The 17,001-nt window shown below is 44.8% G+C and overlaps 2 protein-coding genes across 2 annotated transcripts; one reads left to right on the top strand and one right to left on the bottom strand.

Annotated features, from left to right (window-relative positions):
• Window positions 1-284: 284 nt before the first annotated feature.
• Window positions 285-11,056, bottom strand: SDF4 (stromal cell derived factor 4). The gene is made up of 7 exons (XM_065855219.2): window positions 10,864-11,056; window positions 10,159-10,525; window positions 6,821-6,957; window positions 6,240-6,353; window positions 4,647-4,805; window positions 3,055-3,230; window positions 285-2,531 (listed from the first exon to the last, which is right to left on the bottom strand). The coding sequence occupies exons 2-7, from the start codon at window positions 10,464-10,466 to the stop codon at window positions 2,355-2,357; spliced, it is 1,071 nt and encodes a 356-aa protein (XP_065711291.1). The 5' UTR covers window positions 10,467-10,525; window positions 10,864-11,056; the 3' UTR covers window positions 285-2,354.
• Window positions 11,057-11,613: 557 nt separating this feature from the next.
• B3GALT6 (beta-1,3-galactosyltransferase 6) lies at window positions 11,614-15,983 on the top strand. Its single transcript, XM_065855265.2, has one exon. The coding sequence runs from the start codon at window positions 11,911-11,913 to the stop codon at window positions 12,943-12,945; it is 1,035 nt and encodes a 344-aa protein (XP_065711337.1). The 5' UTR covers window positions 11,614-11,910; the 3' UTR covers window positions 12,946-15,983.
• The last annotated feature ends 1,018 nt before the right edge of the window (window positions 15,984-17,001 follow it).

Genomic DNA, 17,001 nt, shown 5'->3' with positions numbered 1-17,001 from the left:
GACCCCCAAACACGCTTTGTGTCACCTCTGCCGCTTGCTGGCACAGAAATAGAGGCTTCCAGCAGAGGTTCGCTCTCTGAAAGCAAAAGCTGCAATGTTCACATACCAGACGCTGACTGTTTTGTTCCGCAGAAGCACGTAGGCTCTGGAATCCAACGCCCCGGAGGAACCTCCACCCGGCTGTGCCAGCCAGCAACAGTTCATCTGGGATCTCAATTTTACATCTTCCAGCTCTAAGAGACTTGAGTGACTCTAACGCAAAGGCCCAAGTAAACAAGACATCCTACAGTAATCAAAGATGGTTTATTTCTGTTCAAAAACACAGCCGGACCTCCCAGACACAGCAGATCTACAGTCGACTTACATCTAAATGCAAAGGAGGGTTGGTTGGGAGAGGAGGACATTCAGAATCCCAATTAACCTGCAGAAATAGTGACTCTGCTCCTTCGGGATCACAGGCAAGTGAGGGTTCCCCTATGGGAAAGGACCTGCAAGAGTCTGAGACTGAGTGCATAGAAAATGCTTTAAGAGTTGTGTTTTAAAATAAATAAGACTACGGACAAACTAGAATAGTTTGAACTTCTAAAATTCCGAGACAGGAATAATGTCATGTACCTCCAGATCTCACCCTGCAGTCCTGACAGCTCTTAGTTCAAATGTGATCCTGATCTCTGGCAAGGAAAGAGAAAACACATCAAGGCGCACAGCTCCATGCATACGGGAAAAATTCAGTTCTCACAGTTGTTCCTCAAGCTTCAGATTTATCAGGTGTGTGGCAAATCCCACAACAACAGTACGTACTTGAACATTTTTGCAGTTGCTGGCTAAATACTGTGTATTTCTCAAGGGATTCCATGCTCATGTTATCAGAAAATTAAACTAAGGCTGTGTGTGCACAATCTTTGCCTCTATTGACAGATACATTTCCAAATGTCACCATCGTATTTCAGCTGCACTTGCCTTCTAATCATCAGGTGTGACAAGACAGAACTTGCCCACTCAAATTCTAACTCGTTTGAACATCAGATTATCAACTGAACTGATTCCACTCTTGCAGTTCTTTCAAAAATCACTTAATTCTGAAGAGTTGATATTTTTCCCCACTCACTGGCAGACCTAAACCCAGCAATATTTCCAAAGCGTGGAGACAAGTATTTAATGAAAAAAGATTTAAGGGCATAAAAAGACTCTGAGACAAGGCATTTAACAACAAAGAAAGAGGGAGAGAGGGAGGGAATACTGGAACAGAAACAGACAACAATACTTATATTTACATTATATTAAGAGAATAAATTTAATCAAATATAACATCTCACTTGCTCTTTCAGGCCACCCTTCAGAAAGAGGGTTTTTTACAGCAAGGATGGAACCGGAGTAAAATGAGTTTTCTGGTTTAGCCAGTAGTGGATACGACCCTGGTGTTGCAAGATGCTTTCAGAGATTACCCCAAACCAGACGTATTAACGAGCTTTCCAAGTGCTGACTGTACATTGCTCTGGCAAAAGCAGCTCAAAAGCAAAGCCTTCATCATTCATGAGTTCATCAGCATCATTAATTTGCAGAGAGGCAAGTAATTATACTAGTTTTAACAATGAATTTGAGTTGTGTAGTAATCACACACCTAGGTGAATCCCATTGCTCTGTGCAACATATTTAAGTCCTCAAAGAAATCTTCCCTGTTGCTTCATTTTAGAATGAAATCGGACTTTTTAAGACAAGCAATCTCGGATCTCTCAGATGCCCACTGCAGCAAACAGAACCTGTCACACCACAACCAGTTTTCTTTGTCACTTTTACAATAAGTTCTTCCCCACAGCTCCCAAAAATAGTTCAGCCATGGAGGGAGAACTTGTATTAAATTCCCAACAACACACAATTATAGTAGTTTGAGATGCATTGAGAAATAATATGGGAAGATCAGCCAATCAGTCTACGTACAGATATTCTCATGAGGTCAGAACACAATCCCCTTTATTACAAAACCCAACATCTTTCAGTTTTCATTGTGATTTCCACGGGCCAGCAGCTATGAGGGCAGCAAGAAGAGTTAAATAGTTAAGAAGCCTCCATCAAACATGAGCCAAAAGCAGCTGAAACTTCAGTTGAATTAACTGTACAAACCATGTAGTCCAGAACCCACGCCATTATTTACGGGCCATTCTTTTTCCCCTCATACCGAAGGCAACAGAGCTGTAGATCCTGCGTATGGACGGAAGGATTTTTACGTGTAGGACAACACACCGTAGGCATATGACACAGATAGCAGCAAAGGAACTTCCTGTCTGTTTGGGAGTTGGTTTTTGTCTTTTCAAAAAGCAAGAAAGTGCTTCGGAGCCCCGGGCAGGAGAGCGGGGTCAGAACTCCTCGTGGACGTTCCGTGCGTAGTCCATGAGTTTGCTGCCTGTGAAGTATTCGCTGTATTTCAGGATCTCCTCCAGCTCCAAGTGATGGTTTTGATTTTCATCTGCTACCGCTATCATTTGCTTCGCTTCATTTAGGGCATTGTATTCATTCATGGGATCCATATATTCCTAAAACAAGAAAGAAGATGATTTTCATCAGAATTAGAAACCTTAGCTATATGTAAGCTTCAGCAATTATGAGACCAACACTTGAAAATAATATTTATTAAAAACAACCCAAACCAAACCTCTGAAAGACAAGCAATCTCAGCTATTTTTCTAGGCCACCGGGGCCCCATGTTTGTTGGCCGTTGGGATTTTTTGGTTTGCTTTACTTTGGGTTGTATTTTTTTCTTGAATGAATGTACAGGTTGGCAGTTACTCCTGGTGTAACTGAAAGTATGACTCATTGTCTCATTAACCGCGCACCTAACGAAGCCTGTGACTTGCTTTCATGCACTCCAAATCCCTACAAGTGTCTAAGCGACAAAAAACCCTAAAAGCATCCCTGCGAAAAACAGTTACGCTACGAAAACTCCCCCTCCTTTTTAATAAAAAGCGTAACAACCATCTGCAAATGCTACAGAATAATAATACAACCCAAAGTTTTGTAAAGTGGGTTATAAAACACTACAATTCTTTGACGACTCACCTCCAGCTCTTCCATTGTGACAATGCCATCATGGTTGGCATCAATGACCTCCTCAAATTCCTTCCTTCTGTCTTTCACCCAGTCGTCATCAATATCTTGAGCTTGTTGGTTCTCTACAGTTCCAACGGGTAACGAAATGAACTCTGACAGGGTGAGTTTCTTATCTCCATCTTGATCTACAACAGGAGCACACAGTAACTGAAAAGGATTTGCTTAATGCCCATTAAAAATGAGAAATTCTTTCATGTCAGAGGTGTCAGGGGTACATCTGGTTAGCAGAAAACGTGACGTACTATGGTATACACGATGTGTGTTAACACAATGTATACACAATGTGTGTGAAAAAACAACAGAACGGTACTGGTCCTGAAACACACACCATATGGTAAGCTGGGCTTTTTTTTGTTTTCTTTTAAATTGTTTTCTTACAGCTGCACCCAGCCCTCCCTTGTATTGGCATTCAGGTAAATTAACCCCCATAAAAGACCGTGTGCTGGAAACTCTTCATATTTATTCACTAACAACTAGCAGAGTCATAATGCTCTTTTTTTTAATTCAGGTGTTCCAGCAGTTTTAAATATGCATCAGTACTGACTCAACAGAAAAAACCCCATGTGTACCAATACCTATGAATTTCAAAAAAATACATTATTTTCTTAGAAACCTCAACCATTTCTTTCCACTTTGATGACTGTATGTCACAATTCTTACACAGTTGCTGTACCGGGGAAGTACAAAGCAATTAATGCCCTCCTCACGGAACATTCACATATTTTATAATATTTTACTATTAATCACAGAATCCCAGAATGTCAGGGGTTGGAAGGGCCCTGGAAAGCTCATCCAGTGCAATCCCCCCATGGAGCAGGAACACCCAGCTGAGGTTCCACAGGAAGGGGTCCAGGCGGGTTTGAATGTCTGCAGAGAAGGAGACTCCACAACCTCCCTGGGCAGCCTGGGCCAGGCTCTGACACCCTCACCATGAAGAAGTTTCCTCTCAAATTTAAGTGGAACCTCTTGTGTTCCAGTTTGAACCCATTGCCCCTTGTCCTGTCACTGGTTGTCACCCAGAAGAGCCTGGCCCCATCCTCCTGACACTCACCCTTTAGATATCTGTAACCATTAATGAGGTCACCCCTCAGTCTCCTCTTCTCCAGCTCCAGAGCCCCAGCTCCCTCAGCCTTTCCTCACACGGGAGATGCTCCACTCCCTTCAGCATCCTGGTGGCTGCGCTGGACTCTCTGCAGCAGTTCCCTGTCCTTCTGGAACTGAGGGGCCACAACTGGACACAATATTCCAGATGTGGTCTCCCCAGGGCAGAATAGAGGGACAGGAGAACCTCTCTGACCTACTGACCACCCCCTTCTAATAATCAAACTTTTTCTACCATTGTTACAGCAACCCTGCAAGGCGCTTCAGTGTGAAGCGGTGTCAGGTGTTGGATTCAGAATATCTTTCTCACATACAATTTTCTGCTGCTCATTTAACAATCAGACACTAAATTTAGTCTTAGCAATGACCTGACGATGTCAACCCAACAAAATGGTTCGGCAGTAAACCACGGCCAAGAAACACGTTTTCAAATGGCATACCCAAATCGCGGATGATTTCTTTCACCATGAACTTCAGCATCCCCCTGCTATGCTCTGGATGAAGAAAGGACAAGAATTCTTCTTCATTCAACAGGGAATCAGGAGGTGGGTTGTCAGCTTGGTACCACCGATCCTTCAGGTTATCTAAAACTTCCTGTGCTAGAAATTTAAGAAAAACATTTAAGCTCTCATGTTCAACCTATTTAAAGGTCTTAAAAGATACCTTGCCCTGCTACTCAGCTGTTTAAACAAGGTGACCTATGAACCTGTCATTTTACAGTCCAGCTCCCAGGGAAAGCAGGTGCGGAGGGGAACCAAACCGCAATTAGTTTAACCTAGTTTGTGCTGCAACATTAGGAAATATCCTTTAACCAAACAACTGATCTGAGATGAGGAAATAAATAAATATATTATCTTTATGTTCAATAAACTGTCTTACACAGCTCCTGTAAGCTTCTGGTTTCTGAGTTACAAGGGGAAGAAACCAAACCCAAGGGTCACATCTACATTTCTGAACTGCCAGTTGCAGTAAAGAAATCCTGCAGAGTCTTCATATGAATCTCAGGGCAAGTTTGCAAATGCCAATGTTTAGTTACACCAAGGACACAAATAAACGCAGAAGAAATAATTTGCTTATATTTTTGCAGTGTAGCCAACCCCAAATATTAGAAGCCACAGGTCAATCTCCCTTTGCCTTCCTTTCTTACTCAGTTTTACATGAAACTCAACTCTCACCAGTTGAAATCGTTGTTGTCTGTGTAAGTTAAATAGTTGGGTCCCTAGTTTTGGCCAAACTGCAATGTGCTTCTGTGCAAGACTCTGAACATGCCCAAAGATCCACACATTCAGTTGTGTTTTATTATACAGACTGAAAGAGAGCATTTTGACACTGCACTGGAGTATGAACATAAGTTGTGCCTCTCGTCCTCAGGAAACGGTAGATTACTAATTTGATTTTCCCAAACAAGGCTTGGTACCTAGGTAGAACTACTATTCTGTACACACTTTCCTTATTCAGCAAATCTTTTATCTGATGAGCATTCCCGTAAACTGCAGTTAACCACACCACCATCCAACACCCTGCACAGGTGTTTTCCCTGCCAGAAAATTCAAAGCCACATTTGCATTTTAGTTGCTTTTTGATAAACGGAAAATGTAACATAACCTACTTTAAAATGACTAATTCCTGCAAGGAAAGGCAAAGGCTTCACGTTTTACTTAACAGTAAATTTAAACACTTCTAGAGGGGGGAAGAGGGGAGATTATTCTGTCTGGAGCTGCCGTGTTTACACCAAGCCAGACTCAAATGAAGGTTTCAAAAGTAACGCAGAAGAAATGATCAATCTCACTGACCTAAGGAATTAATCTCTCTGTAGAGAACTTATATGAAACGTGAAACAATTGTTAGGCAACCTTCTGCTATTAACTTCTAACACGCTTTGCAGTGTCCAAGCGCGCACCTATTTAAACAACAGTGATAGCACACACACACCCCTCCTCGTTTTTTTTTTCTCTTATATTAATAACAGTTTTGACTTGCAGGTTTTAGGAAAGGAAAAGAAAAGCCAACAGACACCAACAGTCTGCACTTACTTTCTTCATCTATTTTCAGCTCTTCATTGTTTTTGATCTTCTCTGCAACCTCTTTTTCGTTAAATCCCTTACTCGCCAGAAATTTAATTTTATATTCATCCCAGGACACGTGGCCTGTAAGAAAGAGCGACATCCCAGCCATCAGAGTATGCTTAATGACAAACCTTGGGTCGCGTTAATTAAAACGGTACGTGCTAAAATCTTTTGGTTAAGCACTATAACCATCACACTAAGCTTTATGAATGTCAATATGAGAACTATCACCCAATTCACTTTTATATGTCACTTCAGACCAGATAAGCCTTGTGAAAATAACCTATCAATGTCACTGTCCCCATCCCAAACCTGGCAGAGCCACTTGTTACAATTTCCTCTGACCGCAAGGAAATAATGGATACAGAACTACAAAGCTGACCGGAGCACATCACTTCCTTGCTCTTTTGTCTTCTGTATGGATTAAATGATTACACAGAGCCCAAAGGAACGTGGATCTCATCGCGGCACATCCAAAGAGCAGCCAGTAGGTTTGGCAAATACCCAGTTTAGATGCCATCTGGAGACGGAGGAATGGTTCATCTTACCATCCCCATCGGGGTCCACAGCTCGGAAGTGCATTTTATTCTCTTCCACAGCTTCCTGGAAGTGTTCATCTGTCTTTTCCATGATCCAGCGCTGCATCTCTTTAGCACCTATCTTTTTATCATTATTTACATCCACCCTATGGAGGAACAGCAAAAAAAAAGGATTAGATTCAAGGACTGGGGTCAGGGGGACATGTGGTATATTTTTTTGCTTCTCAATTGATTATTCAAAAATAACACACATGGATTGCTACAGAAAAGAGTGAATTTCTAACCCTCTGTGAGAAGTAGTACATTCATTGAACTAAAGAGTAAACAAGTTAGCCATTTATTCCATAATTAAATGTAAGTAACTACAATATCTAGGTTACTACTCAGTGAAAAACATTCAGCTGTGCTTCACTTTGCTGGAACTCATTGCAATATTATGTTTTGGAGTAACTTTTTACAGCAGAGGAAACCATGAGTACATCACTCATGGCCCACCAGCTCATTTCCCCGGGGTTGGGACTGCCGGCTGCTGCAGACTTTCACTACTTAGAAAAACGTCTTCTCCAACATCCTCTCGAACCATGAACTCGCTCTCAGTTTCTCTCTTCAAATCCTTTTTACCTTGATCTTCCCAGCTCTTCGAGCCGCCTCCCTGTGCCTGTCTCGATCGTATCACAACTGTCACGACCACTGAAAGCAATCTCAATACCCTTGGTGCAAAGACGCTCCAACTATTTAATACTTTGACTGTTGTACTCATAAGCAGAAAAAACCCAACCTTGATCTCTGGTGACACCTTACAGCCGATAGTTTTTAATTCTTAACACATTTAAAAGTTCTGCACATGTATTTATTCCCCAGTAGGTTTGAGTTACCAGGCTCACTCTGCTTTGTCAAAGGATGTTTGTACTCAGTGCTACTGAGCTTCAGAATTAAACTTTCTCTACCTGATTAAAATTAGCAGCAAATCTCCAATCTGACAACCCACTGTTCTCCCTGATGTACCACAAATACTGCTTTTGTGTATTAAGATACACCTCCAAAGCATCCATTCCATTAATGCTTATTTCATTTAAAAAGTTAGTACAAAAATTACACTTGAAGAACAAACACAAAACCAAAACCATGACACTTTCAGGGTTTTTTTGAGCATATCATTAAGTATTTATTCAAAAAAGATAAAACACTATTTAAAACTGAAAACACATCACTAACGTTTTAGGAGGGAAGATTCTATTTAAAGCACAGCAAACCTACTCTTGTTCAGTTAAAAGAAAACACAACAAAGAAAATAACAACAAAAACCCCCAGCTCAAGTCTGGCTTTTTTATCTGTTAGCATCACTGCCTTAACAGCACTGAAGTGTTAGCATTGAAACTCAAATTATTAAAGATGTGATTTGCCCTTAAATGTCAGCTAAATGTTAAAAGCTTAAGCCAAATAACAACCTCAGCACCTGATCTTCTGCCACATTTCGCTGTATTAAGAAAGGCAGCATTAGTGGTTTTAAATGTTGTATCACATCTTTCCACATACACACGCACGGTATCAGCAATTTTTCAGTATCGATGGCACCACCAGCAAAACGGTCACGTGGCACCAGGTGAAAATACGTGGGGTTTGAGATGGAACAGGTGCTGCCAAAACCAAGAAGGGAAAACGAAGCATTTTCCCCTTCAACATTTAACATTCTGGTTTCCTTAGATCAAAGTGAGCCAAGTTACTATTTCCAAGCAGTACTTTCCAGCTAAATCACATCGTAACTGGGGAGAAAGGTAAAAACATCCTATTTATTGGCCTTCTAGCTCAGGAAAGTACACATTTGTTCTGTGCTTGAATTTATCGGCTCTGCTCAGTACGCGTAATTTCAGTTACAAGACAACTGGCCCTTAGGGGTAAGGCTCACCAGACTGAATTCCAGCATAAACGTCATTGATTTGGCAAAACCAGTATTACCATAAATACACTCAATGGTTTTCAACATCCTTCCTCCTCCTTTCCCAGCAACACACACCTACATAAGCTGAACTACACCAGACAGCAGACAAATTTGCTTTAGATTCTAGGAAAATTTGAACTATTTAAATGGAGACTGCAGCAAGTGTTTGGGTTTTTTTTTTTGCAATTATAAGAAGAAAGGATGCCAAGTAAGCTCCTCTCTCAGATTTTCTTGATCTGAAGATACCTGAGCACTTGCCCTGGGCAGGAAATGAAGACTTAACAAACCGCGACCAGGATTTTCTGCACCGTGCTAAATTTCACAGGGGAAAGTGGAAATACTTGTTAAAACAACTTCTGTAGGCCAGCGAAGAGTGACTTCAGTCACATTCACCTTCTTGCCTAGAAAAACACAGTTTGGGGAGCTTTTCTTCTATGTTTCAACTTTATTTTCAGTAATACCGGATGGTTTTAATTGATGTTTCTATATCACGCGGGCAAGCTGTAAAACCTCAACTGTCATTGATGAAAAACACATCGTGTGTTGTCTTTATGTCTTGAAATAAAATATTTCCAAAGCATCTGGAAGCCTGTGACTTACTCTGGCGTTCAGAGGTTCATGGTATTTACCTTTTCACCCAGTCTTTAAGAGCAGGCCTAGAAAATGACCAAATTCCTCAGAATGCTTTCCTAATATGATCAGCCAACAGAGTGTAATTTTAAGTAAGTATCTGAGTCAAGTTGATCTTGAATCCAATTGCTTTAAGCTTCCTAAGACAAACAGGCAGAAACGGAGTTTGCAATTTGTGAAAGACAACTTACTAACCACGAGTCGAACGTTCCCACTAAACATACAGCAATAAAGAAAATGAAACCTTCTAAACATAATCTTAATGTATGTATTGCAGCAATGAAGTGGTCTGAATAGCAGATACAATAATAAATGAGTCTACTCTAAATGCAAAACACACTCTGGTTTGCCTATTGCTTTAGCCGCCTCTACTCAGAACACCAGAAAAAAAATCCCATGTCCTTATTGATCTTTTTCGCTGTTAATGAAAAGCTTGCAGAACAAAAGCTTTGTTACGCCTTCTCATTTTACCCCAAGCATATGTGCATCCCCACACCATCACCAGCATTAAGAGCAGCAACGTAATTTAAGCTGTTCTAACAAAATTAATCCTCAGTTACAAAAACGAAACCAAAGCAAATTCTGCCACCTTGTGTCCAAAAAGTATGGCTGGATTTGGATTTCCATCCTATTTACTGACCTCCAACCATCTGAGAGTTTATGAGCTGACACAAACCTTATCTACCTCCTCATCGTTAAAATTTTTAATTATTACAGAAAAAAAAAACCCGCAAATTTTACTCTGAAATCGGAGAAAGAGGCTGCACTCTTAACTTACTTTGAAAAGATGACCATGAGCTTCTTCCTGTTTTTTCTGGGTTCTGAATCTTCCTCAAACTCTTCCATCTCTTTGCCCAGAAAAACCTCCTGATGGAATTCTTTGTTAAGGTGTCCGTCCATCTCCATCTTGACCCCGTTCAAGTGATCCGGGGGCAAGATCTCGTTCTCGTCTTTACTGTCAGCTGCCTTTTCTTTAAGGGCCGAATTATTTGCGGGCCTCGCGTAAACATCCATTAGGAGGAATACAAACAGAAGGGACAAGTACAGAGACCCCAAACCGCAGAGGAAGGCCTGTCTTGACATCATTTTTTCCCTTTATATTCAAAGTGTCGGCTGATTAAGTTGCTGCAAATGGATTAAATGACCTAAAAAGGAGAAAGTACACGCAAGTTAAACTCTAGTACTTTATGCCACTAAGAAAACATCTCCTAAAAGTCAGAACCTACACAGACACAGGAGTATTTGTGGTGAAAGAGTAAAAAAGCCTGATAAATAATAAATACAAAAGGGTAAGTTTCCAGCCTGCAAAGCTCTAGTCTCTTTTGAACGCTTTGAAAGACAAGATGCTTTAAATGGCCTAGTTCTGCTCTGGAAACGCTCTTCAGGCGTTACGGCAGGAGATGAGATGAGAACTGAAACCCAAACGCCCAAACACCCACTGAGAGCCCGACCGAGCGCTCCAGGACAGGCCGCACTCACTCACCGACAGCCCCGGGGCGCTCGCTGTGCCCCTTCCCTGCAGGAGGGGAGGACGAAGCCCCTGAGAACCGTGACCGGCCGCCGGGAGGCCCGTCCGGGCCTCGCTGCCCCTCACAGACCGGACCCCGGACCCGCTCCCGCCGCGCAGGAACCGGCGGAGGGAGGACAGGAACCGGGCGAACGCGGCGCAGGAAGTGCGTCACAACGCCGTGCGTGCGTGAGGGGCGAGGAGCGGCCATCTTGGAGTAGGGCAGGGACGCTTGCGGCAGCCATTTTCCCTCCCAGCGGGTCCTGGCAGATCCGTCGCAGCTGCCAGGACCTGGCGGTTGGCGTAACCCGTTAAAAAAGGGAAACTCCGGGTGCTAGAAATGTGAACGCGCTTGGGAGCCCCTAAATCCTGCTTTTTGTCCGCAAGATACCACTAGAAATCCCTATAAAATCACACCAGCGACTATTTTCCCTATTAAATCACACCACACGGCTATATTCACAAGACGATGCGCTCTACTGTGCCACGAAGAGGCGGCACCAACGCTACCATGAAGCTTGGAGGCACAGCCAGCCGCGGGCCCTCCCGAGGCTGAAACGGCACCTGTCGCGATTTCCCTTTGCCATGACCCAAAACCGCGACCGGCGCGACACGCCGCGCCCGGAACGAAAATGGCGGCGTTTCGCCCTCCCTGCCCTGCTCTAAGATGGCCGCCGCGAGGCGCCGCCGTGTGTGGTCACGTGGTGCAGGGCGCGGCCCCGCCTCTCCCCGCTTCCCCCACACGGCAGGCGGCGAGCGGAGCGGCGGGATCAACCGGGTTCCCGGCGGAGGCCCAGCAGGTAGGCAGGGGGCCGCTCCTCCTCCCGCCCCGAGCCGCCGCTTCCCCGAGGAGAAGGGAGGAAAAAGTCTGGGAGGAGACATGAAACCACCTCTGAGGGACAGCGAAGCGCGGTGAGGGCTTCCCGCAGGAATCTTGACCCCTCTCGGCGGCCGTACGCCGTTCCCGCCTAAAGCTGCGGTGGGCGGGCCGAGGCCTCCTCGCCCCGCCGAGGCCCCGCGGCCATGAAGCTGCTGCGCCTGTTGTGCCGCCACAAGACGGCCCTGGGCCTGGGCGGCCTCTCGCTGTTCGCCGCCGTCCTGCTCTACCTGGCCAAGTGCACCTCGGAGGGGCTGCGGCCACTGCCCGCACCCCGCGGGCTCCCGCATCAGCAGCCCGCCATCCCGCCACCCCGCGGGCCGCACCCCCCGGCCGCCCCGCCGCCTTCCCCTGAGGAAACCGCCTTCCTGGCCGTGCTGGTCACCAGCGGGCCCAAGTACAGCGAGCGGCGCAGCATCATCCGCAGCACGTGGCTGTCGGCCGCCGGCCGTCCTCCTCACGACGGCATCTGGAGCCGCTTCGTGGTGGGCACAGCCGGGCTGGGCGCGGAGGAGCTGCGGAGCCTGGAGCTGGAGCAGAGCCGGCACAGGGACCTCCTGCTGCTGCCCGAGCTGCGCGACTCCTACGAGAACCTGACCGCCAAAGTCCTGGCCGCCTACGTCTGGCTGGATCAACACCTGGACTTCCAGTTCGCCCTCAAAGCCGACGACGACACCTTCGTGCGCTTGGATGTGCTGGTGGAGGAGCTGAGGGCCAAGGAGCCGCGGCGCCTCTACTGGGGCTTCTTCTCCGGCCGTGGCCGAGTGAAATCCGGCGGCAAGTGGAAGGAGAGCGCATGGGTGCTCTGTGACTACTACCTGCCGTACGCCCTGGGCGGCGGGTACGTGATTTCTGCGGATCTGGTGCGCTATTTGCGCCTCAGCAGGGACTACTTGAACATGTGGCAGAGCGAGGATGTGTCCCTGGGGGTCTGGCTGGCACCCATCGACGTGAAGAGGGTGCACGACCCTCGTTTCGACACCGAGTACAAGTCCCGAGGGTGCAACAATAAGTACATAGTAACTCATAAGCAAAGCATCGAGGACATGCTGGAAAAGCACCAGACGCTGGCTAAAGAAGGAAAGCTCTGTAAGGAGGAGGTTAAGCTCAGGCTTTCCTACATGTACGACTGGGGAGTGCCTCCTTCACAGTGCTGCCAGAGGAAGGATGGAATCCCCTGAGAGGCTGGGAAAAGGCGGAATGTTGGTGGACGCTGTGAGCTCGGTTACTGTTACTTGGGGAGAATCCCAGTAACAAGGGCTTCAAAGTTATTCAAAAAGATTTTGCACGATTCGTTACGTCGTGATCAATGAAACCCTGAAACTCCTAAGAGCTGCTGACGCAGGATGGTGTAGAGATGCTTAAAAAAAAAAAAGTGACAAAAAGCAAGGAAAGGCTCATATGGCAGGATAACACGTTGCAAAATATGGATAGCAGAGAAAATTTGGGGGAGGTAACTTGAATGAGAAGTTGCTGGAAGATCTTTAACAGATTCTAAGATTTATTCTGCTAGATCTCGTAGCAGGCCCTTATGGTGGGGAAGATTGTGAGACAGGCATTTGCTGTTTATTTCTTGGCAAGGAAAAAGTGTCAGTTTGGCACGGTCTAAAGGTTCTGGCGGGGCTGCAAATGAGCCGCTGTTGCGGGTGGGAGCAAGTGCCTGGTTATTGACACCGGTGGTTGAGTGAAGGGAAGAATTTTATCTGGATATTCGTATTAAGGGAGGGAGAGTCAGTCTGTTCTCTGGCGAGTGCTCCAATTCACGAGAACGAAACTATTACCTTCTGTTTAACTCGTCTCTAGGATTTTTCTTGTTTTCAGGTCATAATGTACATAAAATATCTGGCAGCTATGGAGTCAGTCTGGATTTAGAAAGGTGAATAAGCTACAGTATTTGGGAGATATAGAAAATGTTATTTTGGGGGCAGATTGTTATGCTACAAAGTGATCCTGCAGCTGCTTTGCAGAAGTGCCCCCCCCCAGATTCCTGTTTGAAGGGAACTTTGTCTCTCTGCTGAGGAGCTATGTTGTGATTTAAGGAGATTTAATCCCCCAGCAGTCGCTGAGATCCCCAAAGCTGAACTGTGCTGGTTCCTCCTCTGCAACCGCAGCTCAGAGCAGAACTAAAACTCATTTTACAGGAGATGTAAGTTAATTGCTCAAGTGATACGTCAGTGAATGTCCCTTAATCCTGTCTACACTACACATAACTCCAGTTCTGACAGAGCTTGTCAGCAGCAGATGAATATTGAACAGTAAACACAAGCAGGACATTCTTGGCCATAGAATGAGTGATTTAGACAATCTCACCGCGTTATTTATCTTTAAACCTTTAGGTAAGCCTATAATTCAAATGCTTTTAAATGGCAGCTGCTCTAACACACAGAAATACTTTTTTCCCAGTGTTAATACAGAGCTACTGACTTCCAGAAACCTTTGTCAGCTACGGATCTTGCAGTACAAGCAGAGTTTTTGTTTTTATGCCTGAAGGGCATTCTTAATTATCAATTTTACTGTGTGTTGCACACTGCACTTTCATACCATTTCATTCCGTCCCTCCCACCTGTAGGAACAGACTCATTGCAAAGACAAAAATAAAGAAGAGGTGCCAATGTCTTGGTATTTTTGCTTCTTAAATTAGCCAGTTAGCAGTACATACCAAAGTGTTGGGTTTTGTTATTCTTCTCTTGTTTTGATTAATTTATTGAGGATTAGGAAGAGTCTTCTGCAGAGGATGATAATTCTCCATGTTGAAGTCGTGAACAAATCTTCTAAAACCAAGGAAGATACTGAAAAAAATGAGTTATTTTAGCATGTGTCCATTCTAACGCACGCTTATGTATGAGCAGATGCTCTTTTCAGCAAGGTCTACTATTCCAGAACAAGAATTTCACAAGATTACAGGAAATTCAAATTGATTTTAGCATTTTAAAAATCCATCTCTTTGCCATTTGGGGTTCGCTAGTAGTGTGTGTATATATGTGATTAACTGCTTGTAATGTATTTATTTATAATTATTGAAAATGTATTACGTATAGGAAAAATAAGATAGTTCAATGTCATTTTGAATTTGTTTGAGGAGGTTCTGTAACATCCATGAGAATTACGTATCAAGCAGAGCTTGGATTTCTGGGTGTACAAGCCGTTATTTAAGGTACTGCAGATCAAACCTCTGCTCCGTGTCTCTCAAGCTGGTAAGAATGTGCTTCGTCTCCATTTTATCAATAACTCTTCATGGAAATCGTTTACAAGGCCGACTTGGACTCTCCGTACCCACAACCCACAACTCCCATCCTCACACCCAAAAAAGTGTTTTTTCCTTGCTAGCAGAATCAACAGCAGCAAAATGCTGGATGCCTCTTTGATACTGACCCCGTGGAAAACGGTTGTGTACAAATACTTGATAATTAAGCAATTACCTTGATGAATTTCTCATACAAGTGTCGGGAAGAGCATGAAAACCCTGGAATTCAGAGCCGCAGGGCCCAGTGCCCACCAGGAGATGGAGTTGGGAAATGATGCTGATTGCTCAGAGTTCCTCGTACCTGGATGTTGCTTCATTAGACCCTTTTTCTTGGAGGTTCCCCATGTTTTCCCCTTGCTGCAAAACAAATTAACATGGAAGATTTGACAGATCCGTGTCCTTTGGTGAATGATTTTAGTTCTCTTGGCAGACATCCCCTTGCTGGAAAAACAGCGCTTAGATCTCAATCCTCATTAACTGAGAAATTCCACAAAAATAAAAGTTTTTAAGACTCTTTTCGTATTGTAAAAGCAAATGGAATCATTTAGGAGAGCAGACATCCCATATGTTGTGTGGAAAAGCCTAGAAAAACATTAACTAGCACAGGATTATTTTCTGTTTTACTAGAAAGAACTTGCGTGTGAAAGCCCTGTTAATGTTCTGAATAATTGCGAAAGTGTATTCCAGGAGTGAGTCACTAAAGTTCTAGAACTTAACGTTTCCAGCCAAATTTCATTTTCAAGTCCGTCTTGTCTAAAGCAAAATATAAAGCCCATTTTGAACAATGTACAGATTTGGGTGTTTTAAAAGCAGGAATTGAAGACTGGTTTTTGTAGCTTCTCAGGACCAGGTTCCGTATTTCCTGACATCATCTCACTAGCTTATGATGGTTTTGTACTTGAAAACTCTGGTGTCATCTTTGTCTCTTGAAAAACAATGATATCAGAACAAGAAGTGTTATTGTATCCATTCTTAGCAATATGTTGAGCTTCTTTTTTAACAGTGTTTCTGCTGATTTCCAATCTTTCTCCTTTCCAGACTAGCATCCAGCCGATCTGTAACACTACTGTGCTTTTGGGGATTATTTCACAGAACCACAGAGTGTTGGGGATTGGAAGGGCCCTGGAAAGCTCATCCAGTGCAATCCCCCCGTGGAGCAGGAACACCCAGCTGAGGTTCCACAGGAAGGTGTCCAGGCGGGTTTGAATGTCTGCACAGAAGGAGACTCCACAACCCCCCTGGGCAGCCTGGGCCAGGCTCTGGCACCCTCACCAGGAAGAAGTTTCTTCTCATATTGAAGTGGAACCTCTTGTGTTCCAGTTTGAACCCATTACCCCTTGTCCTATCATTGGTTGTCACTGAGAAGAACCTGGCTCCATCCTCCTGACACTCACCCTTTAGATATCTGTAACCATTAATGAGTCCCCCCTCAGTCTCCTCCAGCTCCAGAGCCCCAGCTCCCTCAGCCTTTCCTCACACGGGAGATGCTCCACTCCCTTCAGCATCTTTGTTGCCCCGTGCTGGACTCTCCAGCAGTTCCCTGTCCTTCTGGAACTGCCTGAGTTGCTATAGTCTTCTTCAGCCAAGCTCTCTTTCTGGTCCATGGTCAGCAACACCATGAGACAGTGCCAACAGGTGAGAGTCTAATGCGGGAGTTACCACACCTGCTGCTGCAGCACAGCGTGGGTGCCACTCACCCGTGTCACAAGCCGATTGTCCCTTCCAGCACCTGGTGGCAGCGACCGTCGCTGTGCTCCCGGAGGCTTTTTCAAGGCGAGGGGCGGGGGTGTGATCGGTAACGCCCACTCACGGCAGCTGCTCTCGCAAGGGCTGCCGGGTCTCGCGAGAACTGAAGTGCCCGATGGAGAGGAAAAATACTCCAAAAAAAAGGCCTCTCTGTACCTCGAAGATTCCGCTTAATCGGGACTTTCTGCTGATGGGAGGTGGCCTCTTCTCTATAAAACGAGTGTGTTCTTGCTGCTGCTGCCCAAAG

The sequence above is a fragment of the Patagioenas fasciata genome, chromosome 23 (assembly GCF_037038585.1).
Source record: "Patagioenas fasciata isolate bPatFas1 chromosome 23, bPatFas1.hap1, whole genome shotgun sequence".
NCBI lineage: Eukaryota > Metazoa > Chordata > Aves > Columbiformes > Columbidae > Patagioenas > Patagioenas fasciata.
The sequence above is the reverse complement of the archived record's forward strand: the minus strand, read 5'-3'. Positions and strand labels throughout refer to the sequence as shown.